The 12,835-nt window shown below is 43.6% G+C and overlaps 1 protein-coding gene across 1 annotated transcript; it reads left to right on the top strand.

The window, feature by feature from the left end:
• Positions 1-393: 393 nt before the first annotated feature.
• On the top strand, positions 394-10,587 carry ptafr (platelet-activating factor receptor). The gene is made up of 2 exons (XM_079573953.1): positions 394-417; positions 9,061-10,587. The coding sequence occupies exon 2, from the start codon at positions 9,068-9,070 to the stop codon at positions 10,223-10,225; it is 1,158 nt and encodes a 385-aa protein (XP_079430079.1). The 5' UTR covers positions 394-417; positions 9,061-9,067; the 3' UTR covers positions 10,226-10,587.
• The last annotated feature ends 2,248 nt before the right edge of the window (positions 10,588-12,835 follow it).

Below are 12,835 nucleotides of genomic sequence, written 5' to 3'. Positions count from 1 at the left end.
AGCTGTTGATGATGTCACTGCTGGGTGAGGACAGTGGGATCGTCCAAACACAGCTGGAGCTCTAGTTCCTAACTGCATAGGACTTAACGGTTGACTTCATCACGTGACAAGGGGATAGGAGCTAGGATCAGCACAGGAGCTCTTCTTTGAGGGATTTGAATTGAGTCTAAAAGTGTATTTCCAGTGATCCCTCTGATCCCCATGTGTCCATTAGATGTGAAAGGGGAGTGCAGAGTTATGGTGGAAACTCCCAGGATTTCAGTGACTCCTTTTGGAGAAGTATGAACTGTTGCACAATTTGGGTTTTCCGGCCAGCCCCGCTCACATGTCCCAGCCCCGCCCACTTCTTGACACATGGAGTAGTGTGTAATTTCACGCATTCTTATCAGCTTCCCCACAGACAGCACAGAGTCACAGGTAAGGAGCTTTACTCTACAAGCTTTTTCATCAGTAATGTGAAGGTGACAGATTATTGACATTAGGTCCATAAACCAGATTCTGAATATTTCTCTGGCTTGGGTTCTTTGGTCCACTCTAATCCTTCGGTTTCACTTAAGTCTTGAAATTAAAATGTTAATGTTGATTTGAGTGGTTTTATTTAGATACGTCTAGACCCAGAATATTTCAACCCTTGATAAAGTACCAATAAAGAACTATTTATTTTTTACTCCTCTGGCAGATACTTTGCTTGAAATAGAAATATACGGTACAATAACAAAACGCAGCTTTAGAACTAACAAGTGACGAATCCACCCAAACTAGTCAAACTCTAATCAGGATTTGTGAATCCAAATCTCAAACTCCCTTTTAACTGTGGGGCTGTGTTTGCGTGACTTCATATCGTTACATTTTTCAATCTGTCCTTTAGTTCAGCAGGCAAAATATGACAAACAAATTCTTACTGAAAATGTTTTTGTTGATGTTTTTCAAATCACCAGAGCTAATATTGCTCAACTCTTGTTTTTCCACACAGCCTTATTTTCACTTTTAGTTTTATTAACAATCGTGTCTTCGGCACCAGTGGTTAGTTGTTGCCTGCTTCTCTTCAGCCTTCACTATACAAAGTCACTGTATCATTTGGATGGGTATTGATGATTGGTTATAAATCTTCTGTTTTATTCTCGCGGAGTGTATTTTGCGGTTGTAACTTTATGTTCTGCATTATCATGAAGTAAATAAATTAGCCATGGACAATTATTCCGTTGTTTTCAGCATTTACTGCACTTAATGGTCATTCCATCTGTGTGAACATAGAACAATGTCCTGGAAGTCATTTTGACGGGACATACACCCTTGTCACTGGTGTTCAAGCAAGAATGTGGGATAATCATATGCTAGAATGTACGAAAGCAGTGGCGTGACGTGGGGGTTCAGTCAGGGCCGTCAGTAGCAATGTGGGTTCACACATTCAAACTCAAATAACTCGGAGAAAACAGATGCTTTCCATGCTATTTGTTCGCCAAAGGATGTATTAACAATTCAAACCAAATCAGCGGCGCCTCCGCCCCAAATGGAACCTTCGAAAACACACGACACATGACGGAGGAGTCGAGCGCATTATAACATGGAAACAGGTTTTTATGAGATGTTTTGTGGGAGACATCCAGAGATCAACCCAAACGCAAAATCCAAAGCGATAAAAAATATTCTAAACTTGCAGTTTGGTGCTTTGTGAGATGCCTTTTAGCGCTTGTAGTCCCGTACATGTTCCCTTCCCGAGTCCCATGCAGCTGACACAAGGAAACCCTTCTCCTGTCAGGGTCCAAACCCTTCTCCTGTCAGCGTCCAAACCCTTCTCCTGTCAGGGTCCAAACCCTTCTCTTGTCAGAGTCCAAACATTTCTCCTGTCAGGGTCCAAACCCTTCTCCTGTCAGGGGCCAAACCCTTCTCCTGTCCGGGGCCAAACCCTTCTCCTGTCAGAGTTCAAACCCTTCTCCTGTCAGAGTCCAAACCCTTCTCCTGTCAGGGTCCAAACCCTTCTCCTGTCAGGGTCCAAACCCTTCTCCTGTCAGGGTCCAAACCCTTCTCCTGTCAGGGTCCAAACCCTTCTCCTGTCAGGGTCCAAACCCTTCTCCTGTCCGGGGCCAAACCCTTCTCCTGTCAGAGTTCAAACCCTTCTCCTGTCAGAGTCCAAACCCTTCTCCTGTCAGGGTCCAAACCCTTCTCCTGTCAGGGTCCAAACCCTTCTCCTGTCAGGGTCCAAACCCTTTTCCTGTCAGGGTCCAAACCCTTCTCCTGTCAGGGTCCAAACCCTTCTCCTGTCAGGGGCCAAACCCTTCTCCTGTCAGGGTCCAAACCCTTCTCCTGTCAGGGTCCAAACCCTTCTCCTGTCAGGGGCCAAACCCTTCTCCTGTCAGAGTCCAAACCCTTCTCCTGTCAGGGGCCAAACCCTTCTCCTGTCAGAGTCCAAACCCTTCTCCTGTCAGAGTCCAAACCCTTCTCCTGTCAGGGTCCAAACCCTTCTCCTGTCAGGGGCCAAACCCTTCTCCTGTCAGAGTCCAAACCCTTCTCCTGTCAGGGTCCAAACCCTTCTCCTGTCAGAGTCCAAACCCTTCTCCTGTCAGGGTCCAAACCCTTCTCCTGTCAGGGGCCAAACCTTTCTCCTGTCAGAGTTCAAACCCGTCTCCTGTCAGGGGCCAAACCCTTCTCCTGTCAGAGGCCAAACCCTTCTCCTGTCAGGGTCCAAACCCTTCTCCTGTCAGGGTCCAAACCCTTCTCCTGTCAGGGTCCAAACCCTTCTCCTGTCAGGGGCCAAACCCTTCTCCTGTCAGAGTCCAAACCCTTCTCCTGTCAGGGGCCAAACCCTTCTCCTGTCAGAGTCCAAACCCTTCTCCTGTCAGAGTCCAAACCCTTCTCCTGTCAGGGTCCAAACCCTTCTCCTGTCAGGGGCCAAACCCTTCTCCTGTCAGAGTCCAAACCCTTCTCCTGTCAGGGTCCAAACCCTTCTCCTGTCAGAGTCCAAACCCTTCTCCTGTCAGGGTCCAAACCCTTCTCCTGTCAGGGGCCAAACCTTTCTCCTGTCAGAGTTCAAACCCGTCTCCTGTCAGGGGCCAAACCCTTCTCCTGTCAGAGGCCAAACCCTTCTCCTGTCAGGGTCCAAACCCTTCTCCTGTCAGGGTCCAAACCCTTCTCCTGTCAAGGTCCAAACCCTTCTCCTGTCATAGTCTCAAAGAGCACAGTGGTTCAGAACCTCTCTCTAGAGCTGGCCGCTTCAAACTGAGCAATCAGGGAGAAGGGAACCGATGGTCACATGGACAGACCTCTATAATTCTGAGGAAATTGGAGAACCTTACAGATGGACAACCATCTCTGCAGCATTCCACCAATCAGGCCGGTATGGAAGAGAGGCCTGACGGAAACTCCAAGTGAGCTGTAACAGCTCGCTTGGAGTTTTAAATTCAATTCATCTTTTTTATTTGAGCATCTGAGTTCCACAAAGTTCTACATAGGAACAGAGTTCAGCACATAGTCAAAGCCAAAGAGAGATACATGCATAGGTGAATTAGCAAATAAATACATGAATAACGTGATGCTCAAAAAGAGTAGGCAGCAGCTTCAGCTTGTTAGCGCCTACCCCCTTTTGTACTTAAGAAATAGATACATTATTTTACTATGCATAATCAAGAAGATATGACACATAGTTATTATGATTTATACAATCATCAATATTAACGTCACAAACATTCTGCTGATCCCAAGACAAGAAAAGAAAATAATTACAAACACCCATCACTGCCAAAAACAACTAGTCACTGATCTTTTAATTTGATCATTTTTTCCTTGTTGTTGTTAATTCAATGCTTTTAATGGACACAAGATTTGTTATTTACATGTCTCGCCTGCCCTGATCCTTTGTTTAGTTGAGGAGCAGTGATGGTGACAACAAGCAGCCACAATATTGTGTTACTTAAGAGTTGTCTTTGTTTCTCTTAGTTTAGTTTTGACACATCAGAAAAAGTATTGGGGATAGTAAATGATCTAAGTAGATCTAACAGCGATCTGCATTTGTACTGCAAAAGAGCGAGTCAAAACAAGACTTAAAATAGTTCTCAAGACAGAGTGAATCTAAACAAGACTTAAAAATGCATATAACTGAAAGTATTTTATCACACTCTTGCCTCTTACTGTAATTGATTAATTCTATCTTGATGTTTTTATTGATTGTATTTATTTTCTTATATTTATGCAACTGTGAAGCACTTTGAATTGCCTTGTGTATGAATTGTGCTCTACAAATAAACTTGCCTTGCCTTGCCTATAGTTGTATAGAGCTTTAACTTCAGAATCACATAGCAAATAATAGCATAATAATGTGACGTGAGTGAGAGAGAGACACTGTATATTTTGCATATTCAGAGTTTAACAAATGTTTCTATATCTTGTTTTGTGTTTTGTCTTAGCCTATTATATTTTATAGGTATGCTCTTATAGTTTCATTATTTATTTCATTTATAGTTTTTGTTTCATGTATCTCAATTACAGTTTGCGAATGTACCTTTACTGATAATGGCAATAAAACCTATTCTGATGCAAAGGTCTTTAACAGTATGCCAACCCCTACTCTTTACATTATTTGACCTCCCCTGGGTTTGACGCTGCAGTTTGCTAATCCCTCGTCTCGTCACTTCCTTTTGCTTTCAACATGTGGAGGTTCCCTGGGGCTTTTTGTGGTCTCTCTGTGGGTGCAGATTGCAAGTGTCTCTTTATGCCAAAGACCTGTATGTGAATAACACCGGCTGCTAGAAATAGGAATAAGTAGAAGTTCATGAGTGGTCCGATGTCAGATTCAGTCAAGGTGAATACAACAGCAGCCTCTGTGGTGTAAGGATATTAAGATGAACTGGTTTTATCGCTGTTATAAAAGCTCACGGCAAGTTCATCATAAGAATGTTCGGCCCATATACAGTATAGCACACAAAATGGCCCAAGATCAACAACATTTTGATTGAGATTTTTTGTTTTTATGTGGTTCCCAATGTTCTGTCATCTCATTGACTTTCATTATTCGCTCTGCCATCACATCATCTCCTCACTCACTCCACCCGGACACTGACCTCTCCTCACTCACTCCACCCGGACACTGACCTCACTCACTCCACCCGAACACTGACCTCTCCTCACTCACTCCACCCGGACACTGACCTCACTCACTTCACCCGGACACTGACCTCTCCTCACTCACTCCACCCGGACACTGACCTCTCCTCACTCACTCCACCCGGACACTGACCTCTCCTCACTCCACCCGGACACTGACCTCACCTCACTCACTCCACCCGGACACTGACCTCACCTCACTCACTCCACCCGGACACTGACCTCTCCTCACTCACTCCACCCGGACACTGACCTCTCCTCACTCACTCCACCCGGACACTGACCTCTCCTCACTCACTCCACCCGGACACTGACCTCTCCTCACTCACTCCACCTGGACACTGACCTCACCTCACTCACTCCACCCGGACACTGACCTCTCCTCACTCACTCCACCCGGACACTGACCTCTCCTCACTCACTCCACCCGGACACTGACCTCTCCTCACTCACTCCACCCGGACACTGACCTCTTTCCGCAATAGGTGTTGAGGGGGCAAACTGTTTCGCCAGTCGAATCGAGACCTCTACAGAGACCGACAGCCCCAGTTGGAATAGCTTTCATTACATAACAAAATTCTTTATACATTATACGAGACTGGAAATTCTTATTTTTCGATAAACTGTACATGATTCATCAAGTGTCCTTCACTGTCAATGAACTGTGCAGCCAAGTTCATTTCCCTGCCCATCCATGTTTTTAAATAAAGGCTCCTTTTGTTATGAAGTATATCCCCGTTGTTCCAAATGTAATATCTATGGGGAGAGAAGTTGTGCTTGTAGACCATTTTCCATGCCAATAAAACCTGTTGATGAAAATCAGTCTGAGGGGTATGCGGTTAATCTGGTAGTTACATGCCAACAGGAGAGGTAAACCTCCAATTTGGATGAACACAAATGTAGGTATAAAGTTCCATAAAGAAGAATCATTTTGTAAAAAGTACTTAAGCCAGTTAATTTTGAATACGTTATTTAGAGTAGAAAAGTCAAAAAATCAAGGCCACCATTTTTGCACATATTGACCACTACTGACTTTCTGATATAATCTATTCTATTTTTCCAGAGAAATTTAAATAGTAATTGATCAATTTTCTTGACTGTTTTACTGTCCAAGGCCAGAGAGGAAGCTATATAAATAACGAATGGAATGGAAATGCCTTCTGCCTTGGACAGCAAAACCCGTCCCTTTAAAGAGGGGGTATTATGTTTTTTTCAGCCACATAGCACCAGTCTATAGCACACTACAATGATGACCAAACCTTCTGTTGGTCTGTAAATGCAGTAAATTAGAATAACTGCCTTGTATAAAATTGCTCTTTCAAAATGGCGGTAGCAAATGACTTGAAATAGGCCCCTGTCTCTTTAAGAACCTCTGACCCTTTCCGACACGCCCCCTCCACACGCTGTCAACACTCCGCTCGTTGTCTCAACAGTATTGAAACTACGATCGGTGCATTTTAATTTTTATTGTTGGAAAGGAGCTACTGTTTATCACTTTGTGAACAATGGCCACACAGGATATTATTTGGAGAAGAACCTTCCACACCGGACGCTTGGAAGGGGCTCTTGCCTGAAAAATAACTGCTGTTTGGAGGCTTCTCTTTGCATCTGCCATGCCCTATGGATCTCTAACTATACCCCCATGGACGACACCAGGATCTGCAGGAGCCCATACGATTCAAAAGACGGACATTATCTGTGCAGGTGGACAATGGTTTTTCGAGGTTACCCCGTTAGCTTGTTATAATCGACTACAGCTCATTGTTGATGAAAAGTCTGCAATAAACCACAAATGTGTAAAGCCAGGCTCATTGTGTGATCATCGTAAAGGCTGCTTCGAGTAGTTGCTGCTTTATTGACGTTATTTGTGCATAATATGCTGCCTGTTTTCAATGAATGTTGTGAAGGTGAAGGTTGTTAGCTTGTCGCGGCTAATAGGGCCTTAGCTCCGGGAGAAAACCACTCGGCTACGACTCACTGTAGATGAAATGTGAGCAATAAACTACAAAATCAACAAGCCAGGCTCCGTGTGTGATCATCATAAAGGCTGCTTCAAGCAGTTGCCTGTTTTAGTGACGTTTTCAATGCATAATATGCTGCTTGTATTCAGTGAATTTTCCCGTTAGCTTGTCGCGGCTAGCTTGTTAGCTGCGGGAGAAAACCACTCGGCTATGACCCATTGTAGATGAAATGTGAGCAATAAACTTCCAAATCAACAAGCCAGGCTCCGTGTGTGATCATTGTTAAACGGTTCTTTATGTGTGTGGTGGTTTTATTGACTTTATGTGTGCATATCTCTCGTTTTCATGTGATGACTCGAGGTTTAGCTTAGCATTAGCTTTCTCCGGAGGCTCTGTGCATCATCAAGGCCCAGCGAACCAGACACTGAAATAAGCGTTCTTGTCACCGGTTTTAATCCTGGGTGTTTCAGTAACAGAAACACTGATGTGTGTCTTTGTAAAAGTCTGCTGTGGCTCCGGTTCACAACACATGAAGCTAATCCTCCATGATGACTCTGTTTACATCTTAGGGCTAGACACTGCGGGGAGGGGGTTCTGCTGAGGAGCAGTGGTTGGTTACTCGGCTGGTGACGAAAGCTCGGAGGCGTATCCTGGAGGTCGGAGGCGTATCCTGGAGGTCGGAGGCGTTTCCTGAAGGAATCAGGCGTTTTATCCCTAAAATGGCTGCCATCAGAGTTTTTACAGATTACTCGAAAATACGTGAATGTGCTAAGGCAACACTTCAGGCATGTTTTTAATGAGGGAATGACTTAATAACATGATGTAAAGCTTGAAAAAGTCGATTTTGCATAATACCCCCCCTTTAAGGACAAGTCCCTCTGTAATCACTGACTAAATCTATTTTCAGCTTTTTTAATTCTTGGCTCAATGTTTAGAGAGCATCTCTCCTGCTGATTCCTTGTCACTGTCACCTAATAAGAAATGTTGCTCCTTATATTAATATCATCAATAGAGGTGATGTCAGTGCTTTTCAGAGAAAATAACGCACGCTTCCTAGATTCAAACATAATCCTGACGCTTTAGAGAATGTATTTATCATTTGAATTGCTGTTTTTTTTTTACCTGCAAGGCATCTCTGAGAAATAACACAGTATCGTCAGCCAACTGACTGAGCAGAATACGTCTATCAGCAATTGCCCTCCAAAATTCTGAGATGTGAGATATACGCAAAAAATCTGTGCCACCTCAAGGAAGAGATCAGCTTTCTGCTCCAGGTGGAATCAGCGAAACAAAGATTGTTTGTCAGGTGTGCGTCCCGGCGCATACGCAGGGTTTTATAGATCGGAAACAAACTTTGCATACAGAATTTTGCGTTACTTTCCTACGCACTTTCAAAGTCAGAGTCTCACGCACAGTTTAATAAATGAGGCCCCTGGTGCTTTATGGAGAAACTCAGTGAATGAAGCGTTTTTAAAAACACTGTGGTGTTAATAACTTCTACCATCGCAAAGAAAGCATCTCTGCGCTCAGGAATTTCCCACAAATTTGGATCTAATGAAGTTAAGGGAGAAAGGAGGAAAAAATGCACCTGTCAAATGAGTGATTCTGATATTATTTGGCTAAGTTAGAGTCCAGATAGTGAGGTGTAACAAGCTAGCTGACCGGTTGAACATTGTGCTAGCTGGTGTCGTTTACCAAAACTCACGGGCCATCTGCTTCATCATTCGCTTTACAAAACCGTCCAAAACTACTGTTTTTACCTTGAAGTTGCTTGTCAGGCTCTTTGTAACGATGAAGGAGGGAAACACGCTGTCCATCTGCCATGGCCATGAAGAGTCCTGCTTCTGCATGCGTGGTCCTTGTGTTTTGGTTTCATGAAACTTGTTAGTCCATCGAATGATAAGTGTTTATATGTTGTTTTATATGTTTCTTCAGTGTATGTTCAAAAAAGCAAGATGACCTTATTGATGTCTCATCTTTTGTTCTCTTCTCTTACAGTGAGCGTCAATATGCTTCCCTCCACCCTCGCGACCACAGAGGCGGCCGCAGTAAGCCATCCACCCTCCAACCAGTCGACCTTCCTGGATTCAGAGTTCCGTTACGCACTCTTCCCTCCCATCTACGGCCTGATTTTCATCCTGGGCATTGTTGCCAACATCTACGTCCTATTTGTCATTCGCTGTCTGCGCGAAGCACGAGCCATGGGCGAAATACGCATCTATATGACCAACCTAACCATCGCAGATCTCCTTTTTGTGTGCGCCTTGCCTTTTTGGATTGACTACTACAGCCGGCGTGGTGATTGGATCAATTCCGACTTCATGTGTCGACTCACCGGAACTTTATTTTTTATCAACACCTATTCATCTATCCTCTTCTTGAGTGCCATAAGCGTCAACCGATATTGGGCTGTCACCCGGCCACTAGATGCTGCCTCTTCCGACCACAGACTCCGCGGGATTATAATTTGCGTTGTCATTTGGTTGACTATTGTCAGTTTGTCCATTCCATACTTACTCTCTCCGGGAACCAACACACACACTGATGGCAAGACACGGTGTTTTGAGGGATACCAAGAAAAAACGGACGCTGACAAGAATATTGTGGCCGCTACGCACTTCGCCATTATCGGGCTGTTTCTCATCATTTTTTTCCTCGTAGTGGTTTGCAATTTGCTAATAGTGCAAAATCTTCTCACGCAAACTCCGCCCCAATCCCAAATCAGCTCGGCGACAATGCTCTCCAGGAAATCCACCAATACCATGTCCAGCGCAAGACGTCCAAAAGGCGTCAAGCGCAGGGCAACGCAAATGTTGCTAGCAGTTGTCGGCGTGTTTGTTCTCTGCTTTTTGCCGCATCATGTCATCCAAGGGCCGTGGGTGTTGGCAGTGTTGCAAATTCGAGAGGGTTGGGGGCACGTAGATTGGTCGAGAAAGACACTGCAATATCTTAACGATGGACATCAGGTGACTTTGGTGCTCATGGCCTTGAACTGTATACTAGATCCGATAGTGTACTATTTTGCGACGAGGAAGTTCCGTCGCTTCATCATGGCACATTTGAAGAGGTTCACTAAAGGAGAAGGCTGCTCCAACACGGCCACGTCTCAGATGTCTCTGGACAGTAAGCACCAGGGACAGCTTCAGGAGATGGAGCCGTGCCAGTGAGACGGACAATGTATGAGTGAAAAGACTGCTGTGCCTTATCTTTGGATTGGTCAGTTTTACTTTTATACATCCTAAAATCAACTCTTTTGGACACACCATGGCTCATTTTCAGTCTTTTGGATGCCCTTTGTAGCTTGGTGCCCCAGACTAAGGTCCTAGCTCGAGCTCTGGAGAAGTTAACAGGTTCAAGATGAGTCAATTGTGGATTGTCACTTCCTTCAACATTTCTGTATTTAAGGTTGCGTAATGATGTGGACCTGGACTGTTTTTCTCCACAATTTTTCATCAATCTTGTGATATGAGAACGCACTCATGTGAGCCATTGCATAGTGTCAAAACATGTAAACTGAAAAGTACAAGAATGTTAAAGGGGGGTATTATGCAAAATCGACTTTTTCAAGCTTTACATCATGTTATTATGTCATTCCCTCATTAAAACATCCCTGAATGTGATGTGCCTTTGCACATTCACATATTTTTGAGTAATCTGTAAAAACTCTGATGGCAGCCATTTTAGGGATAGCTTTGCCTGATTCCTCATCACATGAACACGAGAGATACACACACTGAGCCCGCCTTGTTGATTTGAAAGTTTATTGCTCACATTTCATCTGCAATGGGTTGTAGCCGAGTGGTTTCTCCCGGAGCTAATGAGCTAGCCGGCTAGTTAGGAAAATTCACTGAATACAAGCAGCATATTATGCGCAGATAACGTCAACAAAACAGGCAACTACTTGAAGCAGCCTTTACGATGATCACACAATGAGCCTGGCTTCACACATGTATGGTTTATTGCAGACTTTTCATTAACAATGAGCTGTAGTCGATTATAACAAGCTAACAGGGTAACCTTGAATAACCATCGTCCACCTGCACAGATAATGTCCGTCTTTTGAGGCGTATGGGCTGGATATACGTAGGCTTAAATACTTGGTGTAGTCCATGGGGGTATAGTTAAAGATCCATAGGGCATGGCAGTAGCAAAGAGGGACTAGAGCCTCCAAACAGCAGTTATTTTTCAGGCAAGAGCCCCTTCCAAGCGTGCACACCGTCTCTAAAGTCACTTTCCGGGTCAGACGCTGGATCAAATCATAACCTGTGTGGCCACTGTTCACAAAGTGATAAAGTGTAGCTCCTTTCTAAAAATAAACATTAAAATGCACCGAAAATTGATCGTTGTTTTAATAAGTGTGGAGACAACGAGCGGAGGGTTGTGATGATGCCACAGACAGCGTGTGGAGGGGGCGTGTCGGAAAGAGGTTCTTAAAGGGACAGGGGCCTATTTCAAGATGTTCGCTGCAGTCATTTTGAGAAAGCAATTTTATACAAGGCAGTTATTTGTGTTATGTTTACTGCATTTACAGACCAACATAAGGATATATGTAGTGTGCTATAGACTGGTGCTATGTGATTAAAAAAAAGCATAATACCCCCTCTTTAAGATAAAAGCTTCAATATTTTTGGTATTGTGCTTAAAAGTATGTCTTATTTCTCAGAAACAAACTTTGTTTTTCTATGTATGTATAGAAATATGTGTCACAAAACATTTCCAGGGAACGTGCACAATAGTGATAGCAATGCACATGGTGGCTTAAACTTTCTTTCTCTTTCTGTAAACAAAATCTCTTTTGTATTTATGTATTTCATACTTTTGTTGTAATAAATGTTTCAATTCAGGTTGCACTTTTTCAAGCATTCAAGCTGCTATTGCTGCGTTCATGTGAACTGGGGAGCTTTTCTCCTGACATGTGACATCAGTGTCTCCAGTTGGTTTCTGTCATGTGCTTTTTATGTCGAAAAGTGGATTCACTAGCAAGGACCATGCCACAACAAAGTGCAATTCAGATTTATTCACAAGGTTATAGTGTGTAGTGGATCTGGGCGAGACTGTGGGTGGGGGCTCCGTCTCAGATGGTCATGGTTTCATGGTTTAGCACAATAGTCCATCTCTGACATGTTAGAGCCGTATGAACCAACTTGGGCCCTGAGAACTTCAGGGAGGGGTCTCCTGGTGGTTCCAGAGTCAATAATAAACACAGTGAGGCTAAAGCTAAAATCTGGAACAGTCTTCATGAGGATGTGAGACAGGCCTCAAGTCTGACAATGTTCAAATCCAGCTGATCTTTTTACCCATGCATAAAGTATTTTATCTGAACTCTTACCTTTTACTGTAATTCATTATTTTTATTTTGATGTTTTATTGATTTGATCTGCTTTTTGAAATTGTATGCAACTTTGAATTGCCTTGTGTATGTTGTGCTCTACAAATGAACTTGCCTTGGATCACTATTTGTATAAAACTTGTCTAACTTCTTAAAAATATGCAAGGTGAAGGAATTTAAATAGGAGAATCCCATTTCCGTCACAAATAAAGGATGAAAGCATTCTCTAAAGCACAGCGTCCCAAAGATTATCTGATATTACAATTCTAAGGGAAGTGCTGAGCTCGGCAGAGCAGGTGTAACAGGCCAAATGAACCCCCGCCCAGATTCAACCTGGGTATACTGATACGGTGTTATTGTTATGTTCTCAAAGTTTGACATTGATTTGACTTTTGAAATGTGAACATTGGTAATAACATAATATAGGCCAAACTATTAATATTGACAT

Source organism: Gobius niger (assembly GCF_951799975.1).
Source record: "Gobius niger genome assembly, chromosome: 16".
In the NCBI taxonomy this organism is placed as follows: Eukaryota; Metazoa; Chordata; class Actinopteri; order Gobiiformes; family Gobiidae; genus Gobius; species Gobius niger.
The sequence above is the reverse complement of the archived record's forward strand: the minus strand, read 5'-3'. Positions and strand labels throughout refer to the sequence as shown.

Excerpts from the sequence above, each read along its gene's own strand:
- ptafr (XM_079573953.1), top strand. The coding sequence starts at position 9,068 with ATGCTTCCCTCCACCCTCGCGACCACAGAGGCGGCCGCAGTAAGCCAT.